The sequence below is a fragment of the Pseudorasbora parva genome, chromosome 21, assembly GCF_024679245.1.
Source record: "Pseudorasbora parva isolate DD20220531a chromosome 21, ASM2467924v1, whole genome shotgun sequence".
NCBI classification, from domain to species: Eukaryota; Metazoa; Chordata; class Actinopteri; order Cypriniformes; family Gobionidae; genus Pseudorasbora; species Pseudorasbora parva.
In genome coordinates, this window is record NC_090192.1 from 24,222,890 (window position 1) to 24,246,609 (window position 23,720).

Genomic DNA, 23,720 nt, shown 5'->3' on the forward strand with positions numbered 1-23,720 from the left:
TGTGACAGGATTATCAATAACTAAAACTACCAAAACCATAAAAAAAATATATTATTTCCCTAGTCCACTTTAGATTTGTGACCCTGGACCACAAAACCAGTCATAAGTCCTCCTGGTATATTTGTGGCAATAGCCAACAAAACATTAGATGGTTCATAATTATCGATAATCTTTTATGCCAAAAATCATTAGGATATTAACTCTTTCCCCGTCAGCGTTTTAAAAAAAAGTTGCCAGCCACCTCCAGGGTTTTTGACCATTTTCACAAAATAATAATAATAATAGTCCATAGAATATTTTATTTTATGAATATCTATACAATATGCAATATCAAAAGAAAGAGCTTACCCTCTTCTTTTTTTAAAAACAACAAAACAAAATACTTTATTCTAGCTTCATGCATTCCTTTTTTATCAACACTTGAGTATGGGTAATGTTCATAAAAAAGCAACATTTTGAACAAAAAGCAGAGAAAATAAATTTTTTGTGAAAGACTGTTTCCAGATTCAGAGCGATGATCAAACACAGATGGAGTAGATCGAGTCCATCAACACCCCTACTGCTTACACAGTCTCCAGGAAATGCCCATCCACATCCATGCATTCCCCAGCATTTCCATGAAATGCTCATCCACATTTCATTCAGTAACATTAGATACTTTTGATTCATATGTTTAATGTTGATGATTACGTTATTTTGCATATGCATCTGTTCACATGCGACTGCTTGTTTTACTGCGTCTTTCTCGCGTGTGTTTTGATCAGGAGATTCAGTACTCATTCAGAAGATGCATAATAGCGCCCCCCTAGTGTCTAACACTGAAAAAAACGAAACCTGGAAAATTACGTTTTGGGCCGGGCAGGGAAAGAGTTAGGTAGCGATCATGTTCCATGAAGATATTGTGTAAGTATCCTACCGTAAATATATCAAAAATTAATTTTTATTATTAGTAATATGCATTTTACAACTTTAAAGACGAATTTCTCAATATTTCGATTTTTTTGCACCCTCAGATTCTAGATTTTTTTAAATAGTTGTATCTTGGCCAAATAATCTCCTTACAAACCATGCATCAATTGAAAGCTTATTTATTCAGCTTTCCAATGATGAATAAATCTCATTTTTTTAAATGTACTCTTATGACTGGTTTTGTGGTAAAGGGTCACATTTACCTACCTTTAACTAACTATATTGTAACCCAAAATATTTTATTACCTTAAATAAATTTAACATTAACTGAAATTAAATCCAAAATAAATGAATTTGAAATAGTAAAAAATGCTATACTAATATATCAATGATACTAAAGGATTGAATTATGATTAGTTGATTAATTGATTGCCACATCATAAACATTTTTTTATTTTATTTCTTTATTTGTAGAGAGAGAGAGAGAGAGAGAGAGAGAGAGAGAGAGAGAGAGAGAGAGAGAGAGAGAGAGAGAGAGAGAGAGAGAGAGTAGAAAAAGTGCTTTATGTGAGATTATGTGGTAGCCTGATGGAAATGGAAAGACAGAGACGGATGAGGTATTTATTCCTGCATAACAGTGTCTCCATTTGCATGTGTTGGGCTGATCCTGCATATCAGAGGAGTTGGACAGCACCGAGCACTAAATGAAAGTAGCAACAGATGGAGGGGCAGATGGAGAGAGTGACCAGCCATGTACACTCCTTTCTACCTGCGGTCCTCCAGTTCCGTCTCTCTCATTACAGACCAGGAGAGCGGCAGTTTGAGGAGCTTTCATGATGGTCAGTTCTTGTTGTAACAAGATTTTCCTTAATTGAGAGATCTGTGTCATTTGATAAGAGAAGCTAAAGCCATTCTACAGCTATGAGCTGTAGATTTTAGCTTTTTTTCCCCTTTTTGTTATATGAAGGTTACATTTAAATCAAATTAAAAAAAAATGTTTTTGTTTTTTTTATAAATCTTTTATAAATGCCTTATGTATAGATTTTTACATTTTACATTTTACATTGACTTTTTAAACATAAACATAAAAATCTGTGATCTAAACAAGTGAAATAATTATTAAAAATTATAATGTTTGTGTGTAAATTGAAATTAATATTTTTACACAAATTGTGGCAGTTCTGACATTTCCATAAATATATGAAGAGCTCTTTTCCAAAACGCGATAAACGCCAAAAAAAAAAAAAAAGAGTTTGTCATGCCATTTTGCTGTGTACTGAACCTATTCTCTGCTTCATCAATGCTTCATCTGGTACCATAATGCTTCATGGTACTATATTTCCTTGTGTATACCTTGTGTTATGTAGCCTACTGCAAGATGCAGTTTCTTTCCAAACCGCTATAAGCAAAATGCGATATATCCTCTCATCTCGTTTTGAGCCCTTGGCCCTTTGAAAGTGAAAGTGCCTTTTTGATTGCGCTGCGGTCCCCCCGCGAATGCGATCCCGGCCGGAACAGAATCCCGTCCAGAACGCGAGTCTAACCGGCAATCTACGACACCATCCCATGCCCACCCACCCACCGGAACGTGATTCTAACCGGCAATTGTCTTGACCCCTATGTCATATGCTGCATGTGACGTGTTGCTTGTTGTTGTTGTTGTTGTTTTGTTTTTTTAATACATACACCAACTACATATAAAAAGGATAGATTTGTAGGGTTTTGAAAGAAAAAAAAAAACTTTGAATTTATATTCAACAATATTTTTGTTTCAAAATGCATGGGTGTAGGTAAAAAAAGGACAGTTTCATGAAAACTACTCTAATGGATTTATAGCGCTGTCAAATCGATAAATTGCGATTAATCACATCCAAAATAAAAGTTTGTGTTTACATATGTGTGTGTGTTTACTGTGTATAATTATTATGTATACATAAATACACACATATGCATGTATATAATCAAGGAAATTTCGATTTTATATATATATATACCATATTTCCTCAAAAAAAAGCCTGTAGTCAAATAAACGCCGGGCCTCTGATAGTGGCTGGGGGCGTGGTCAACATGAACAAATATAGGCAGGTCTCAAATAAAGGCCGGGGGAAAATGAGTGGATAATCTCCTAAATGCCGTTTATTTAATGCGAAACCATCCTGATGCCACGCGCCCCGATGCGAGTCATGCCAGTGTGACACACACTAATCCTGGTCTCTTCTATAGTTTACCTAAAAACTTTACAGGGATTGCTTTGTAAATTAAATTGAGAATATAACGGATGCATGTGCCTTTTTTAAATAGGCTACTGTAGTCTATGAGAGATGCGACGTCTGTGAAAATACAGATATCGATCTTCACAATGGGTGTGCCTCAATCTGCTCCGTCAGTAGTCAGGGCACTGATCAGGGAGTCAGTCCATTGACTTACCGTTATGTCCTGATCAGTGCCCTGACTACTGAACTAGGGAGCTGATTAAGACGCTCCTAATATTAGCCTCTCGTCTCTTTTATGTCTTCTTCAGAGGGTCGCGAACCCAAGCCTCGAAGCTCAGCTCCGCGCAGCGCCGCGTCTCAAGCCTTGTTTATACTTTCGCCTGTCTCTGCTGACTGCGCGCCGCGCGCTCCTCCCCAAACGGACGAGGCGTTTATACTTGCTGCGCTCGCCGTTGTGCTTTTCAAAACGACAGAGTGCGATTCAGAGTAATTGTTCTATAAACCATCAGGAAAAAGCGTCGAGAAGAAGTGGGCTAACGTGCACAGGTGATGATATTTATTTTAGTACATTTAACCAAAAACCACACTACAAAAGAATTGTGTAAAACTCAGTAAACCTTGGCTTGATATTATTACTTGTGACATGAGAACAAAATATGCACTAAATGAACGATCTCGTAAATATTTCCTAATTTCACTAAACTTTAATGTTGTGATTTATTTATTTATTTGATTAAACATGGATCTTTATTTAAAATGGCTTATTTCTGCTTTTATAGGCTCATTCTGTAAATATAAGCACCTAATGTGCAAACTGGGGGCCGGTGTGATGAGACGTCACGCTCGGCTAGATTCGCTGAGAACTCGTTCATCTTCGGATGCGGAGCTGCGCGCGGAGTTACAAAAAAATGCGTATTATGTTGTTGTATGGTGATATTTTTTTCAATTTTGGATGCAATTAATCGCGATTAATCGATTTGACAGCACAATTATTTTCCCCTCAATTTCAATGCACTTAGTTATCAAATTGGTAATTATTTCAAATATGAAACAATCAAGGTAAATATCTGTTGTGAAATTTTTTTTGACAGAATTTTTTTATTGTGCTGATATTTTTTTTATAATGGTCATTTTTTTTATTAATTAATGGTAATTTTTAAAATGGTAATTTAAAAAAAAAAATGTCCATGACCATCATTTTCATTAGAATGCAGTTACACAAAACATATTCTATATCTGGTGGCTGTGACATAATGGAAATATCCATGACGTTTCAGAAAATTGACAACATTCTTTTACATAATTTCCTTTCATGCAGGAATGCACAATGTTGGGCATTATTAGCAGATATATTAAACTAGTCAAAGTGTGTTTTAATATTATTTGAGTTATTTTAAGCCCACAGGGTCCAAAAGTTCCTATAGTTGAAGAAAACCCCTTTTGTATGTTTCAATTTGTGGACAGCTGAGCTCTACTGATCACTCCTTCAATTCTGTCATTTCCCGTCCTTCCTCTGTTCCGTCTCCATGCTGTTTTCCTAGCATGTTTCTTCATTTGAAACCTCTGCAGACCTCTGCGAGGCACAGAGAGCTTCACTTCCATCTTGTCCAGATTGGATGTGATGTGTGGGCTGTCGAGCGGTGCAGATGCCATACTGCTGCGCTCTCCCGCTGTGTGACTGCATAGCGCTGTTTGAGGAGGCAATGAGGGTCTTTCTGAACCACTGGCCATACCTCTCTTTTCATTATCCTCTCCCCTGGCGTGAGACTACTGCACTGGAGACGAGAGGGGGGCTCGTTTGTCAAGCTGTCATTGTTTTGAGGCTGCCTCCTCTCTGGAGCGGGTCTCTGTGGGAAGGGCTAAAGATTGGGGTTTAGGGTTAAAGGCTACATTGGGAGCTCCAGCTCGAAGCAGGTGGGCACCTGCTTTGTGGTTGTTAAAGTCTACATGATGCAGAATTTGTAACCAATTTTTTTTTTTTTTTTTTTTAGACTGAACTTCTGTAACATAGATGGTTTGACTTTATTTTGGAAATCAATTGTATAATGAAAAGGGGGGGTAAAATCTGAATGCAAGCTTGAAGTTTAATTGTGAAACATAGAGGTTGGAATGTCATCTTTGAGTGTCTTGTTGGATGCCAATGCTACAGCTTCTGTTACATTTAAATAACATTAAATTGCTCTTAATGTTTTTGCATTATTGGAAACAATATGCTAAACATCTACTTGCCTATAAGCCTTTCTTGATTCAAGATTACAGAGGGGTTTTTTTTTTTGTTACTTTTTGAATAACACGCACTGAATTTTGCCCAAAAGGTCTAGGAACAATCATTTATAAAAAAAAATTTTTTTTAAAACCGATAAGGAAAATATGAACTATATTATTGATTAATCATGCCTGTGTGCTATACACAGAAAACCTCCACCACTCATTTACAGGAAAAATACCCTGAGACATCGGATATCCTTCTGCCTACTGCAGTCACACCTTTTCCATTAAGGGACCATATTTTCCCCCTTAAACTACAGGTGCATTTTTTTACTTTTATAAAGCTTTTCTAACCCTATTAATTGTTTCTGTCATTTAATAATATGTATAACATTAATTTTATTTTAAAAATGAAGTGATACTTTGAAATATACAAAACAAAAAAGGCCAGTAGGTAGTGACAAATCTTAATGAGCGAGTCATTGGGCCCTAAGTGTGTGTTCTGAAGTGCACGGCGCAGGTGCACTTATGGCGTATCCGAATCCACTTTTGCTAGTTTAACAACGAAAAGCGGTCTGCGTGCCAGGTGCACGGTCCAAAAGGGTTGTACCTAGTCTCTTAATGAGTCATGTGTGTGTTTTGGCTGTAATGTGCAATAAACCAGAGTCTCATCTCCCATTCACTTTCAAATCCAGTTGCGCTGAAAGACTGAACGCTTGTACATATCTTTTTTTAATATATTTTAAAATGTTTGTGTGCTGCCGCGCATCTCTGTGTGTGTTATAATCAGAGTGTACACATGTTGTGCTCCTATATTTTGGCACATATTACTAATGCCTCCTTTAAATAACATAAATACTGCACTATTGACTTTAGACCAGGTTTTTGGTAGTCAGTGGCACAGTTGAATTCAGTTGCCTCAAAAGCGACCAGCTTTTGACCAGCATGCCCATGGGCGAACAGATGGGCGTGAGTGCGTTTGCTATTTAAACAATTTGGGACTCGACCTGAAAATGATAAGTCGGGCTGAAACTTGCAAAAAACACTTGCGTCGCAAGTAGAGCAAGTAATAATTTGCTTAAAATGTAGGCTACATCAAATATTACCTTTTTTTTGTTGAACTGTTGTATAAAATCCATTTCACATTTGCAATGGTGTGGATATTTGTGAAAATTGCATTCTTGCTCATTAAAAACAAGAACTCACACAGGGTATGTCTCTTAATCGAAGAGAGTTTGCATCTAAAATCAATCTCTATGCACAGTCTGTCTATATTTGTTCTTCATGCAAGTAAGTGCTTAAATCCCACTTTTAGAGATACATTACATGACAGTAATGTATTGCAATTTGCTAAGGCAGCATCCTCTGCAGACAACCACTCTGCTTGTGTGGATTTCAGTCAGTTTTGACCGCAAAAGTTGAGGTAATTTGATTGGATTTCATTTATTTGCCCATTTACTGCACTACCTTTTTCCTGCTTTTACACTCGAGACAGCATTTTGCCTGTTAGAAATACATACCCAGTTTTAATGTTATTTTAAGATGGGGTAGAATTAATGAACGGCAAAAGTCAGCATTTTGTTCGTGTTACCCCTTCTGTCACCTCACATTCCCCCAGGGGTACGCTGTGCATTATGATCAGAGAAGTGAGTTTGCATGTTACCACAGTTCATTTAACTTCTTAGCAGTTAACACAGTTTATGCTTGTTTTTCTTTATTATTGTTTTTAATAAAGTGATTTAAATAGTTTTTATGCTTCAAAACTGTGTTATACTGTATTTATTTGCACATACTTTATACATTTGGCATATTTGTTGTGATATCCTGCAGCTTGCACATTGTTTGGAAGACAACGTTGGGAAGATATTACCGTATTTCCCGGACTATAAGTCGCTCTGGAGTATAAGTCGCATCAGTCAAAAAATGCGTCATGAAGAGGAAAAAAACATTCACATTATACTGGACTATAACGTCATCTTCACAGCGCACACTTAAGCGTCGGCAGGGCAGAAGCAAAAGAGCACAAGCCCGCTTGCAATATATTCCCACCGTCTATGATTCACACACGGGCAGCGTTTGTCTCGCGCGGTTGAGCCTCACACGGCAGAGCATTGTTCAAGCACATCTGTGGACTCGTTCCTTCAGTTCTGGCCATCTTGCTTTCAGTCCGCAATTAGCTTTCTTTTTTTTTCTTCATTACAGTTAAAGTAACCTCTGCTTTTTGCCAGTTGATTACCGATTACTGTTTTTGGCTGCATATTTTACTACCTGCAGTTTGTAATTTGCTGAATAGGATTTTCTTTATGGAGGGGCATTGTGTTCAGTCTTTCTCAGTGGTTGTCTTCAAATTAACATTTCGATTAACAGTTTTTTTTTCAGTTTTCAGTTGTTTTCTTCAGGGGTAGGCTAAAGGAGAAGCATAGAGCGCCCTCTTGCGGCTGTAGATGTAGCTAAATGTTTATTTTTGTCAGTCAGTATGAATTAAATTTGATATATAGGTTGAACCTGACTATCGCAGAAGTCGCAGTACCAGCCAAGCTATGAAAAAAGTGTAACTTATTGTCCGGAAAATACGGTATATAAAAAAGATTATTTTTGTCTGATTAATCCGAAAGTTAGATGAAAATGCATTGGACGAGAATGGGACATGATAGAACTGGATTGTTTTACGTGCACAATTACTGAGATTTATAACACAATGCTATGGCACACGCACTCCTACAGGCCTCAAAAATGTATTATAATTACAATGGTGAACTGTTGTAAGGTGGGGCTTTTTAGGTAAATCAATGTTTTGCAAGAGTTGAGTCATAATACTCATGAAACATGACTATGGTACCTTTTTTCAGTGGCTACAATCTCACGCACTCTCTCTTCCTTGGGGGTTGAATGTACATCACATCACTGCGCTGATTAGTATGCATTCTGCCGTACTTGTGTTCCTGTCTTCGTCTTGTTTTCCGCTGCCTCGCTCTCTCTCTGTTGTGCTCTCGGGCTCTGCAATGGTGTAACAGAAACAGAGGATGCTGAGACAAGACAGGCATCAAATTTGCAGGAAGAGTGTGTGTCTGTGGGTGTGCGAGGAAGAGGGCAGCCTAATTGGTGATAGCCTGCAGCCTCATCATCTCCAGAGCTCCCTCACAAGCGAGTGATGTCTCTGTTCTGGTTCCATGCCAGATGTTGTCCTCTGGCTGAGAGGCCGGTCTTTGCACAGAGGCAGATGTGTCCAGCCTCCATTATCGTGCTAAATTATCTAGGCTTATACACAGTACTGAGTTCCTCATCAGACCTATTTTGGATTTTTTGTGCCACCTTTCTCTCTAGTTCAAGAAAAATGCATACACTCAGCACTTTTGTGATTTTAAGTTTCCTGTACCACTTTTCCACTGAAATGGAGGCTAGTGATCTGAAAACCTTTCAAAGTTACTTTACAAAGACTAACTTACTGCATTTTTTTTATCGCAATACTTATCAATTACCAGTTGATACAACATTTGTAAATAACAGTCATTTTAGACATTTATAATGTTACTAAAGATTCATTTTTTAAATAAAAGCTTTTCTTTTGAAAAAAAAAAAAAAAAGTATAATGGTTTCCACAAAAATATTAAAGGGTTAGTTCACCCAAAAATGAAAATTCTGTAAGTAATTACTCACCCTCATGTCATTTGACACCGGTAAGACCTTTATTCATCTTCGGAACACAGATGAAGATATTTGTGTTGAAATCCGTTAACTCATAAAGGCCTTCTTTGACACCAATGTAATTTCATCTCTCAAGACCCATAAAAGGCACTGAAGACATCGTTACAAATCCCATCTCACTACAGTGGCTCTAAAATAATTTTATGAAGCAACGAGAATAGTTTTGTGCGCAGAAAAAAAACGAAATAACGACTTATATAGTGATGGGCCGATTTCAAAACACAGCTACCTGAAGGACATGAGGGTAAGTAATTAATGACAGAATTTTCATTTTAGGGTGAACTAAACCTTAAAGCACAACAGATTCAAACATTAATATTAAAAAGAAATGTTTCTTCAGCATGAAATAATGAAATGCAGCATAAAATGATTTTTGAATGATCATGTGACACTGAAGACTGGAATATTCAGCTTTGTCATCACAGGAATAAATAAAAGTTTTTACATATTAATGTCATCCTTTACTCACCGTCAAGTTGTTAATGCAAGTTGAGATAAAAATAAATAAATAAAAAGCACATTTAAATTGTAATCATATTTCACTAGTATTTGATTCAATGAGAATAAGAGACTTCGCCCCCACTTTATATTAGGTGGCCTTAACTACTATGTACTTCAAAGAAATAAAATCAGAAAATAATTATAATGTACTTATTATGCTCATATTGTATATTGATATTGAGGGGGGATATGAGTAAAGTTAGAGAAATGTGTGGTGGTATGGGTAAGTTTAAAGGTGCCATGAACTGGCTTTATTTATTTATACTGTTGTCTGAGGTCAACTAATGATGTTCGTGTGGTTTTTACATTCAAAAACATCATAACTAGTAAGTAATAGGCTATTTTCTACACTGGTTTTGAGGCTCTCTTTAAAACGCTGGGTTTTGGTGGGCGTGACGCACTGCAGACTTGGAAGTAAACGCCCTTAGGATTGGAGAAGATTTGCATATTTTATGAGCTTCAGCTCCCCTGTCAGTTCAGTTCACATGAGGAAGAGGTTGAGGGAGAAGCGGCAACTGGAAGGATTTTCTCGATCACAGGGCTCGTAAACGTCTTTATCAAACCAACACAATGATTTATTTATTTTTCATGCACCCGCGATTGATTAGACTATTATTTTTATATTACACATAGCCCGCAAGATCGGACGATATAAGCGCCAACCATACACATAGGCGTGCGCGCCGCCCTTCAGACGTCAACTTGAGAGAGGGAGAGAAAATGGCAGAACAAGAACGGAATATAAAGAGATTGATCGGCCTGCCAGGCTTTGCGAGCCCTGGCCCATACGTGTCTGAGTCCCGTGTGCTAAAGTTATGCTCTGTTAGACATGTACACAAAAGCAAAACGATCTATAACAGCCATCACAAGCTGATTCTAATGCCAGCATGAGATATTAATTATTAATTAGCAAATAAAATTGATAGCAATCAATTCACATATATTTGTAAATATCTGAAGCAACTATGTAATGCGACGCACAGTATATAATGCGCATTTAATTCTCATTTACATTTTTGTTGTTTATCATTTTGTGTTCCTTTTAATATATATATTTTTCAGCTTTTTACCATAAAAAATTGAAGCTGATGATGTGAAAACAAACAAAACAATGGGGTTGAATGGGGGGATTTTTGTGAATCTATTTTTGTTTCCAATTGATTCCTGCCCAGAACCAGCTTTTATGCAGGAAACGTGCGTAGCGATTGCAGATCAGGCAACGTCACCCTTTCGGTTGGCATGCGTGTCTCCTCTTCTCTGTCTGGACTGTATTTCTCTGATTGAGCAGCTGGTAAGATTATACCAGTCGCTCTGAGATCTCGACTATCTCCCATTGCAAATTAGATGTCTTGAGATCCGGCTCACTAAATTGAATTGCTCAATAAAATAATTGTAATGCGAATAAACAGATTAAAGCAACGGACGGCGGTAAACGGCGCTTCAAAAGCCCTCAGCTGGAATACATTATGTGGCGTCTTCATAAACACTGCTTTGCAATAAAACGAAGAAATAAAATGTGGTGTATAACGAGTCTTTTTTATGGCATTTATCTTCTGGTTAGACTGAGCAGTTGTGTTCTACTGTTGTGAAATGCTGTAGAGTATTTCAGTGTCTGGCTGTAAAACATTTTAGTAACCAGTCATTCATCTGTCGCCATCAACGGTGGGGTTTATGATCAGCCACCGAGCTACTGCCACTGCCCAGCGCTCTCCTTTTTTAGTGTTTCCTAAATTCTCTCTCCTCTTCTCTCTCTCAGATGCCACCATCCTCAGTTATGATGGCAGTAAGTTCATGAAGATCCAGTTGCCAGTAGTGATGCACACAGAGGCAGAAGACGTGTCGCTGCGCTTCCGTTCCCAGCGTGCCTATGGTGTTCTCATGGCAACCACCTCCCGGAACTCGGCTGACACTCTGAGGCTGGAGCTGGATGGAGGGCGTGTCCGGCTCACTGTCAATCTAGGTACATCAGCCAATTGGAGAGCTCACCTTAATGGCTAACGTCACACTTAGAAATACACACATACACAACACGGCATGGAATAATTGGTTTTCAATTGGTTGTTTATTTATCTATTCTCTATGTTAATGAGTTTATGAGTTTTACTATACAGATTTCTTGATTCATTTTTCTCCCTTTTAATATTCAGGTATGTATTAATATGTAAAGTTAAAGTCCCCCTGTAGTCAATAATTTTATTCCTTTATCTGCCATCTCAGTCTACCTTTTAAAAATGTGTATCCTTATAAAAGCTTTGAAAATTATATAACATCAGTGGATGAACACATTTTTCATAATAACATTGTAATATGTTTAATAATAATTGTAATTGCTTACAAGATATTTTGTCATGTAAGAAAAACCGGCGAGTTCAAACCATGTTTTTGAGTCTTTTTTTCTCTGCAATTTTAAGGAGAAAATACTCAGCAATGGGGTTCATTTCTGCATTTGCACATGGTTTGTCTTAAAGCATATTAAAAACACCACATAGACATATAAACAACATCAAAAACTTGATTTTCACCACAGGGGGTCTTTAATATGTTTTCATTGATGTCCCTAAACTAAGGTTTTGTTAGGTTTAGCCCATTTCTGAGAACACATTTGTCCCTAAAGTATAGCTAAGTATATACAGTACACACACTTTCTCTCTCACAGACCTTAAACATTTAAAAATGTTTGTGTTGAATAGAAGGATGTAGAACCTTCAACGGCCAGAGTCTGCGGCCAAGCGCTCACTCCCAGATGAGCACGCTGTAGACTTTCCCTACCAGAGAGTGCACAGTCCCTGCCTTGTACTGATACACAATAGTCCTACACCTGCATACTATAGACTCCCCACTAGAGCGTTACACGTGTCAGGAATACTGACAAGCCATTGTTCCGCCCAGCACTTTTCATTTACATTTCCCCAGAAGCCACTACACTTTCCTCCCTCGTTCGCACAGCTTAATATTGTACAGTCTTGCTCCACTCATAAAGCACCATTTCTGCTGTTCGCAAGTTCAAGCCAGTTCACAGTAAGTAAATTTGAACATCAGTCGTTTAACTGTCCTCCCACATCATGTCAGGTATTTCTCATGCAAAAGTGAGCTAAAAAGTTCCTCTGCTGAAATGGGCAGAACTCTCACTGTGAATGTCATCCATTCCCATCTGGCAGTGTGACATACACTGTGCAGTTTACCATGTCCGCTTACATATAGCATGTCTAAAAACTCCCAGTAGACTTAAACCCGCACACCTCCACATGCACAAACAGACATGCACCCACACAAACACCAATCATTTCTTCTACCCCGGAGGGCACTGCATTCCCTGTTAGGGTGGACACACGTTGCTCTCTGGCTGTTAGCGGCCACGATTTTCACTGTGGTTGACGACACGCGACGGGCTGCAGCCTCATGGGAAAAAGATAGAGCTGGATTTGTGTAATGCTCTGAATTCCTCTCGGCCCTCCACTCCATCATAGCACACACTGAAGCATGGGACAGCCCAGGCTGTGCACGAGAAATATCGATTCCCCATTCCAGAAATACGCTTTGCAAAAGATAGTAATGGGAAAGGGGCCTCCTCGCAGGATTCAAGCAAGGTTTTATATTATACAGTACCAACCTGAACAAAAGCTGTTGCTTTGTGCTGTTCAGAAAAGGAGTCTCAGCGGTACTCTACTTTTTACTGTTTAAAGAACGTTCACCTTGAGTTCTTTTTTTTAACCTAAGATTTAGGTTTTTGTGTTAAGGCAGATTCACATGGGAACATGGGGTTTGGAAAAGTAGCTGTTGGCTAAACATCCTGAATGTTAATAAGTAATATCAGGGATCAACAATAAGGACTGTACGTGTTAAGAGTTTTACAAAATGTTACATTCTTTGGTCTTGTACATCAATTTTATGGCTTGAAAACCATTTGATATAGTTTACATTGTTATAATTAATTCTAATGTTTTGTTTTAATAACGCTATCTAGCTCAATCAAATGTCAGTATATTCTCTGCAAAGGTTTATTAAATATAAACACTTCATAGCGTATTATTAAATATGTTAAATTATAGGTACATAAATTCTATATAAATAGACTAGAATATTTCTACATAGACTAGATCTATATATAAAGTGATAGCAAAAAAATAAAATGAATAATCCTTGTTGTTGAGACCTGAATAGAATTTATTTAAAAGCAGTATTAGTAGCATTAATAATGATCCTGTCAGTATACTGCCTTTAGGGAAATTACACAGAGATTGTCCTTTATTTGCACGCTCACATTCGAAACTCACACATACTTGTTTTCCTTAAAGCTTCGCTGTGAGAACCCTCCGTACAACCTGTTATTCCTACAGTTCTTTTCACATGCAGGCAGGAAAAGCGAAACTCAAGTCAAGGGCTGTGGGTTTTTTTCGGAGTGTTTTAATCTACAGGAGCATTCTGAATTCAGCTCTTCTCCCAGGAGGCTAAGGCTTACCGTGGACACGCTCTGGTGCTCTGCTGCATGTCCATAAACACAAGTTTTTCCTCTCCCTCTTATCTTGCGACCCTTTTCCCATTTCCAAAGTCTTCAAATGTGATCCGTTCTTTAATTTGACTGTTTTTACTCATTAAAGGGAAATGGTTTTAAAAATGTGCACATGAGAGCATCAGCAGCGCCATTGGCGAGGACAGGCTGTTTCTCTGGCAAGATTCTCTCTCTTTTCTGCTTCCTGTGCCGCTTTCTGAGCTAACCCAGAGAGCAAATTAATCAATTACCTCTGAATATTCAGCAGTCCCGAGACTCGTATGGAACTGGGTATAATCACATTTCGATACATGCCAAATTTCCCTAATTCTAAATATATTATGGCACAGTGAAGGCATGAATATTCATTAGCACTGGCAGCGAGTCTGTATCCACTCCACCTGGGGTTCATTATCGGCGTGCAGGAGGTAGAAAAGAAAGAGTGCGTATCTGGTCAGCGTAACAGCGCCTCTCCGCTCCACTTGGTTTGCGTGTCCGTCCCCAGTTTGTGGGCGATGTGTTGTAATGGATGTCTGCAGTCATAACCTTGAAGGCTGAATTTACATCTTGTCTGTTCTCCCCCATCTAGACTGTATCAGGATAAACTGTACTACCAGTAAGTGACTCTTCCCCTCTCTTCCTCTTCTCTCTGCCTCTATGATACTGAACCAAAGCGCCCTCTGTATGTGTACTGTTCATTTGTATGTATGTGCGTGCGTGTGTGCGTGTGTATGCTATCAGAAGTGTAAAGCATTGCGGTTACGAAGCCTCTGTGTTGCGGCCAGCAGGGCTTTGAGTGGTGTTTCCAAAGTGCTAGCGAGCTGTCAGGTACGGCTAGTTTTTGCCTGTGGGCTGCAGGAGCCTTCGGGCTCCCTGGCAGCCATTTTCTAGGAATGTGAGAAATGGAGCTGACTGGAATGAGAGGAGAGGCGATTAAGTTTCTCACTCACAGATCACACTCCAGCTCACGCCGTTTCCAATAACCCTCGCAAAGATCGTTTCCTCAGAGAGCCTCTCCTCAAATCCCTCCTCAGCCCCACGCTTGACAGCCAATGACTGCCTCTTATTTCCTTCCCTTCCTATTTATGATGCTTCCTGGTCACTGCAGAAGGAGAGACTATCAGGAAGTGTTCGTTTTTCGGTGGGAAGAGACAAATGTGGCTATTTTTTGAAAATTGCGTGATTATTGAGTATTTACTACTTACCTTGTGTTGTCCTTTTTCTATGCTCATATGAATTTGATCATTATTTATATAAAAATTTGATATTTGAATCTTCACCAGGTTTTTTCCATACAGCAACATACATGGAGCACATCTGTTACACTCGACAACAAAAAAACATATAAGTAGTCCATATGGCGTGTGCTATATTTTAATCCTTCTTCATTCAAAATTATGTTTAAATGAAATGATTTGATGACAGTCTTCCTCTCCAGTGAGCTGTTAATTGGAGAACTACAATGACCAGATCATTGAATCAACCGTGATTCATGAATGAATCAGTCTGATTAGAAGCAAGACCCACATCAAGATGTTTGGTCTGGGAACTCCCCATTGGCAGGGCTCAATCTGAGGGGCGGGATAAACGTTCTCTTTTAAATTCCCTCTGCACGCAATTGGATATCACTACAACCAACCAGAGCAACGTGAAGTAGAGCTAATTGATAGATTTAACTTTCGCCGCATTCGGTCTGCAAAACTCCGAACACATCTTCCCTTCTTAAGAATGACTTCAGTGCCGTTCTTTTCTCAAAAAAAAAGCTTAACTCCAAGTCTTCCAGAGTCACGACCAAAGCCGATTCGAAAGACCGCCGTTCGCCAGTTTCTGTGTGTACTAGTAGCACGCAACTCTGCCGTCATTATGTTAAGCCCGCCCACCGACTCTATACACGATGCGATTGGCCTGACCAGTTTTTGTTGTTTTTTTAGCTCAGAAGTCTATTGAGAGTTGCTAGACTACACTCGAGGCAAATTAGATTTGCTGCCGCTAGGGTGCGTGTAGATTTCCAGGCTGATTAGTGAACCACACGAGGATGCAGTGGATTAATTTCGTTTGTGAAGGGAATGTGCCCAAGAAATGTGCTAAATTCATACATGTTTGTGTGAATCTTTGTACACCGGACTGCTATGCGAGTGTCAGAAAATGCAAGATTTGCACATATGAATGAAAAATATGAATGAACCCCTGCAACCTTTTGCGCTATACATTTTTGTACATACACACCTGGCTACTAGTGTATTCTTACATAGTCACTATAAACCATCACTAATATATATAAAAACACAGAGATGTCTACTGTTTGCGTATCCCTTTAAAAGAAAAAAAGTGATGTGAGGAGAAAGATAGGTGATCTCCATCTCTGCAGGCTTTGCCAATCTATTTTTTCCTCTCCTTTTTTTCTTTCTTTCTTTCTTATTTATTTATTTTTATTTGAGAACTCCAGCCTTCCCTGGCATTGATTCTCCATAAGCCTCAGGGTAATTAATAGCAGTCTCTAAAGTCTCTTTCAAAGGAGTCTTTGTTTGTTTTTGTGTTTGGTTGTTTCCAGTACGTATCTCTTTGAGTGACTCATCATAGAGTCTTATGTCCCCAAACTGCCATTGCTCATTCATATTCAAAGAATGAACGTAATGATCAGCTCCCTCATCATCTAACTAATATGGCTCTGCATCCAAATTTGGCCTTCAGAAATATTTGCTTTACGCTGTTGCATAGTAACAACAGCAAGTGTGTTACTTCATAGAGTTTCTCGTCCAATCACAAGCATCCAGAGATTTCAAGGATTTTACCTTTCATCAAATCATCTGATAAAGTGCATTGTCTCTTGGTCTACGTGTATTTTGCATGTGCGTCTTAACAGGCTTCTGTGTGCGTATTATTGTTTTGTTATTTCGTTGCAACCCTGAGCTCGGTATATTGGCTAATTTGGCGATGAGGCAGTTGTGTGTGTTAACCTGAATGCCCAAGATAACAAAGCACCTGAGCTCCCTCGGAGGGCTTTGCCACATCCGTTCGTCTACTCCCTCTGCATAATGGGAGCACAACACACTCCCAGACACAGTAGTCTTGTAAACAGGCCAGTGACAAATTAGGGTGCAGCTTGTTAGATTTTTTTGCCACTATTCTGCTGTCCGAGACAAATTTTAAGGATTGTGAAATATTTATTTTCTAGTTTTATCGTAGGGCAAATTCAGCAGTCTTGCATCTCTTAGTGTGACATACTCTTCCTCAGCTAAGGATGTTAGACCAGACACAGACTGTCCGGTCAGTCAATGGTGTTTATTATAAAATCTGTTGATGTCACACAGTCTGTCTTGGCTTTTCTCACTTGGCTCATATCATGCAATCTGACAGGCTGCATTTGTAACTACAAAGCATTTCCATTCACATGAATGATCTGTTTGACTAAATCAATCATTTCCATTATTTTTAATGGTGTGTTAATGCTTTAAACTAACTGAAATCATGCAGTTTTTGTTTCCCCTTTCTTTTGTGATATGATAGCTTGGTTTTGTCCAACATGTATTGTCAAACCAAAAAATATTCAGATACCAGATATATTTTTTTACTAGTGGGTGCTGGACACTGTAGTTTATTTATGTAAGTGAGAATAGCAAAAAGTACTCTGTGACATAATATACACAATGTTCAAACAGTGGACTACCAGTAAAATTGATCAGAATTTGGGATCAAAATTATTCAGACACTTTGACCTGACCATGTTTTGATGAAGTGTTTTGTCTTTAATTGCTAATGTGACATTTTACACCACAGACTGAACAAAATGAATGTCGCCTTCACATGCTATCGGAATTATCGTAAATACTAGTTTCCTAGTTAAAAATTGGATATGAAGATTCTCTCAAGTAAAAATGTAAATGCAATGAGCTCGTAATCACAACTTCAGAAGTGGGAAATTTTCAATAGCAAATGAATGCATTGCTTGGTAATTGGTTGACCTAAATTGGTATTATCTAATTGTGTACTTAAGTTTAACAGCTGATACCTTTCTATCAGAGGTATGACATTATCAAGATGAATATGTTCTGAAACAATTTAACTCTTGTCATATTTATAATCATTTTCTAAACTATAGCAAATAAACTGAGAATGTGAGAAAATGTTGAAGGTGTCTGAATAAATTTTGGTTTGACTGTACATTATCATTCAAGTTTGGTACAATTTTTAAATGTTTTTAAAAGAAGTGTCTTCTGCTTACTGCATTTATTTGATAAAAAAATACAGTATAATGAAAATATAATAACAATAAAAAAAACTTTTCTATTTGAATATTTTAAAATGTAATTTATTTCTGTGATCAAAGCTGAATTGCATCATTACTCCAGTCTTCTGTGTCACATGATCATTCAGAAATCAATGCAGAAGTTTAAAACGGTTCTGCAGGTTTTGTAAGATGTTTTTTTTCCCCAGAATTTTTCAATGAATAGAAATGTATAAAAATGGCATTTATTTTGTAGCATTATAAATGCTTTTTTCATCAGTTTTTGATCAATTCATTGCATCCTTGCTGAATAAAAGTGGTCATTTATTTTCTTTGTTTAAATTTACCAACCTCAATCTTTTGAAAAGTACTGTATAAAACAGACTACAATTGGCCTCAGCATTCTGCTCTTGTTCTGAAAGACAGAGGTGACTCACAGTGTGTATTTATTCCTTCAAATATTTGATTACGCATTGTGTCATGTATGCCTAGACAGATAAAGACTGTAGCTCGACTACGCAATAACCTGCTGTAGCTCAATTATAACTGTGAATGTAAATGTTCTTACAGAGAGATGAACTGCGCATTGGAGATATTCACACAGGTGGGATTCTTGATTAAAAATGGCTACACAGAGCACAGTGGAATGGAACAGAATGTATATTTATAACATAGACTGTAAAAAAAGATGGACTACGCCCCTTCACTATCTTCCATTTATAGAAAAGTGAAGAAGCCAATGTCTGAATATGGCACTGATATCTTGCACTGATTTGGGACCTGAGTCTGCATAGTAGAGAGCAGCAAGTAGAGCCACGATACTCCCACAGTATCTGTTAGTACAGTTTACTGTAGACCGATTCATTATGTCGACGTGAAATAAACAGTTATGGAAATGTAGAAATTAGAGTTAAACCTACAATCTCCTCCTGAAAATCCCGAAAAAAAGTCTGTTGGTGCCTCTGTGACAAGTTCGCTCAGGGAAGCTGTCAATCACAGATGTCAATCATAATTGCACAGTCCTGCTTTATAGCATCAAATAACTAACTAAAACCAAACTTATTTAAAGAACGAACACATCTGCGTGAAAAAAAAAACTACCTAAAATGACAGACACCAGTAAATTACCAGTGTAATTTCATTTAGTTTGTCTCGAGACGCAATAGAATATGCTTGGTTTATAGGTCCGTTAACTTTCATACACCATAGATGGAGTGAATACAAGCTGAATACATTTTAGATGCTTATGCCAGCCCCTGAATGATCCGATCTGGTTTATATTATTTAAAATGGACATTGATCTGGAATGCAGCATATCAAAAGTTAACACAGAAAAAATAGCACAGGTGAAATGCAAGAACACTTCCTGTGTGAACAAACCCTTGCATATTCGCCTGTCCCCTAACAGAAGATCCCATGAACAAACTCCAGCCTGATTATTTAATAACACCTTGCGCAGAAACGCATTTACCAACATCAAGGGGAAGACATTTCGATGCATTCAGAGCATCCTTTACCAGAATCAAGAGATTCATGTGAATTCAAAAGGACCTAATTTCTCTGAAACAACCTCCTCTATAAATATGCAGCAGGGTTGCCATTTACTGAAGCAGCCATGTTCATAAATATGCAGTGGCGATGCTCCCGTTTCATTTGTGATGCAGATAGAACGCCGGACAGGGTGAAAAGCGATGCTAGCCCTCTGAGCCTGATTTCACTGTGTGTGTTGTTTGTTCGTCTGTATTTACTGATCTTTACATGGTGTGGCTGACTATATAAGTCTCACTTTGTGAGTCTGTCCTCTGAGAATAGTATTAAAAGGCCATTTACTTATTAAGGTCCCACAATCTCAGTCCTAACCTGGCCTAATTTCTGAGTGATAGAGCAGATGGTCACATCATGATGCCCCCCATTTCACCACGGCCAGTGGTGAGATCTGAGCAGGATGGATGACTTTGTTTGAACCACTGGGCATCGGACCCAAAGCCTTTTATCCCACATTATTGGCTCTTTAACTGATTTGTTGCTTCCTGATGAAGGCCCAATTTTGTCTCCGAAAGCGAGCCATCGGGAGTCCCAGGGGTTTGAGTGGATACTGTGTCCTCTCAACAGCTCATTTGTGTACAAAATGTATGTGCTTTTACCCCAAAGGGACTGCATTCTGGTGACGTTAACTAAAGCTACCAGAAAGTCCTCACCTAAATCTATTCCTTAGAGGGAAACGGTTGCAGGGGTACAGTTGAAATGGGCCCAAGCCATCAAGCACTCTCCTCCACAGAGCAATGTCTTGCTGATTGCACTGGCTGTTTTGGCATTGAAGAAGCAAAACATCTCTAGCTTGACGATGTGCGAATCACAAAGTTGCCAGGAGCTGTCAGGATCCTCCACATCTCCCTCACAGTTGGGCATCTACCCACACAGTAAGGAGCCTTGGGAGATAATTATACACAACTACATATGAACAGAGGAGGAAGTTGGAAAAGGTGCGAATGGTCCTATGAAAACCACAGGAACCAATTCCACATCGATAGTGAAGAAGGAAGCGCTGATATTTCTGACGAGTGGTTTGTCACCCGTCGATACAGTCGGGTAAGAGGTCTCATAAACAAATCAGAAATGGAAAAGTTTTGCACGGTAGTCCCCTGCAGAGAGTTTACCTTTTAACACAACACGCAGAAAAACAGTCTGACTCGGCTGTGCGCTGCTTGTTTACATTCTGTTATTTCAATTTACGAGTCACTCAGGAAGCGAATTCAGTAAGATACTTTTCCAGAACTATTATCAACAGTGCCACTCATTTTGTTGTTTATTGCATTTTCTTTCAACTGAGGAACTGAAAGGGGAACAGTATGTGTTTGATAAATAATGTGCATCAGAAATTTGAGGTTTGGGGTCAGTTTGATTTCTTTAAAGAAATCAATGCTTTTATTCAGCAAGGATGCATTAAATTGATCAAAAGTGATGGTAAAAACATAATTTTACAAAAGATTCAGTTTTGCCATACATTTGATTTTAAAATGTATTCAAATAGAAAGCAGTTAATTTAACCTGTTATAGAATAATTCACAATATTACAGTTTTACAGTATGTTTATCAAATGAATGCTTGGAGAGCATAAAAGACATTAAGCATTAAAAACAGGGCATTGATGGCAGCCATTTTGTTTTTTCCCCCCTAGTAAACATAGATGTTAAATCAACCTTTAAAATACATGCTCTTGTTCAATATCTTTTCTCGTTCTATGATTTAAGAAAATACATATATTTTCCATTTTGTGTGTGTGTGTGTCCTGTTACCCACCTCCACCTCTCCCTCCTCCCACTTAGGAAGGGAAAAGAAAGCCTTTTTCTTTTTGGTAAATTTAAGAAACAGGCCATGGATGGTAGCCATTTTGTTTTTTTCTAGCCCATGTAGGCGTTCATAGATTTTTAAGTCAATTCAACCCTCAAAATATATTGTGATATCTGTCTTGTTTCTTTTTCTGTGCTCAAGGACATGGTTTCTAATTGTCTGAATCTATGACAAAAAGACAGAATCAGGGATTGTGGGCAAAAGAGATGTTTTATTTAAGCTCCCGTGGAGAAACAGAAACAGGGGCTTTACATGTTTGAACAGCCTGCTATTGTGCAGTCTCATCTCTCTGTTTTTGTATCCTCATTAATTATCTGTGTCAGCCATAGCTACTCCTGTCATTGGTGTGTGTGTGTGTGTGTATGTGTGTGTTTATGAGCGTTGTTCTTCTTCTGACACAAAGAACAAGCCGTTGCCAATTAGGGACTCTGCCTCCCCCAGGGTGACAGTGTGTTCAACTAAGAGAGCGCTGTCACATCAGCTCATGGGTTGTTAATATGGTCTGAGTGTCAGCAGGATGAAAGATGTATATTTAGAAACTAGTGGGGTCACTATACGCTCGTGGCTAAATCAGGCTATAGGTTGAGAGCAGCATTTTGGCTAGTTAGGTTTGCACTTCGGGGATCCATATTTTCACCTTGGGTCTCTGACATTTACAGTTTGCTTCATCGAAATGGTTCGCCTGTTCAGATTTTGATGACCTTTAAATTATTTTCTATAAAAACTGCTTCATACGACAGAATGAAATGTGAGGCGTATTGGTTTAAGTTTGTAGTTTTATGTTGTGGTTATTTATCATGCTGTGATTTGAAAGATTTGATAATGAACAGAAAAACAGACAGTTTTATCCTGTTTGAATTATAATTTCATCCAGCAAATCATTTCCTTTTATTATCAGTAACCATAATTCCTAATAAATTCAACCTCTCACACACGGTTGGTCACAGACAAGAGCGACACAGTCAATACCAGTGTCAGAAATTAATTTTATTATAAAATGAGGGGTCAATAATTGTCTCCTGGAATTGATCTTAAGGGGAATTTTTTTTATACCTTTACTTATTACTTTTATTTTTTACCTATCATTACCTTCTATACATTTTTCTATCACACAGTATGCCATCTATTTATGCAAAAAACATTAATTTAACCAATTAATAATAAATATTAAGAATAAGATTATATAAATATAGAAAACTATAAGATAATTACACACACACACACACACACACACATTTATATATAAAATGTGTGTATGTATCTTAAAAATCTATTAAAAAATATATAAATCTTACATCTTAATATTTTAAATGTATATGGCATTATTGTCACTTTCGACAGCATATATTTTATTATTTTTATTATTATTAATTGTATTTTTTTAGCCTTCACATCTACAGTCACTTTTGGTAGCATTTTTGCCCTGGTTCATTTCTAACCCTGGCTAATACTTTATGAAAAATAGAATTTTTTTGCTGTAACACATCCATTTTTAAAATATGCTGGTCGATCAAAGAGTTTGTAAAATGCCTTTAGCATTGCTGAGTAGTCAGTCCCAGTAGAGCTGAATTACTGTGTCCTCAATATGAAGATAGTCCTGTCTCAAAATGGCTGCCTGCGCTTATTTCACATGGGTATCGTTCTCAGCTGGATGAGCTAGATATCAATGCACCTCATCTCTCCTGGCCTAGACGTGTGTGTGTGTGTGTGTGTGTGTGTGTGCGTCTAGTCTGTGTTCTCCTGCTAGCCCTGTCCTGTCAGAGCTCTCTAGCCAGCCTCTGCCTGCCTCTGTCTTATTTAACTCTGCCCTCTCTCTCCACCCTGGGAGATGAGAATCAAAGTGACCGGACACACGCAACCATCTGCCCCAGTTCCATGGCAACAAGCTGCCCTCCCAGACAGAGGGAGAGGCTTTTTGTCTTCGCTGCTTGTGAGTTTGTCTGAACACGGCTTCCTAATAAAGGCATAGCAGCCATGGACCTTAAGCTGTCTTTCAAGATGTCCAATCACACGCTGTCACCTTTCCACACATATTGCAGTGATGGTCAGAGGCCTAAAAAAAGCACATGTCATGTCTTGTATATCGCCGGAGGCTTAAAGGTACTGCCCCTTAGTGTTT

At 38.2% G+C, this 23,720-nt stretch overlaps 1 protein-coding gene across 17 annotated transcripts in view; it reads left to right on the forward strand.

Moving 5' to 3' along the window:
• nrxn1a (neurexin 1a) overlaps positions 1–23,720 on the forward strand; it is a 212,976-nt gene that overhangs the window by 106,553 nt on the left and 82,703 nt on the right. For 13 of the 17 annotated variants that reach the window (XM_067430710.1, XM_067430707.1, XM_067430708.1 and 10 more), the window contains 2 exons: positions 11,293–11,496; positions 14,615–14,641. In XM_067430710.1, coding sequence (XP_067286811.1) covers positions 11,293–11,496; positions 14,615–14,641 — 231 coding nt within the window. The remainder of the gene's footprint in view (positions 1–11,292; positions 11,497–14,614; positions 14,642–23,720) is intronic. The other 4 variants (XM_067430713.1, XM_067430717.1, XM_067430722.1 and 1 more) reach the window with 1 other exon arrangement.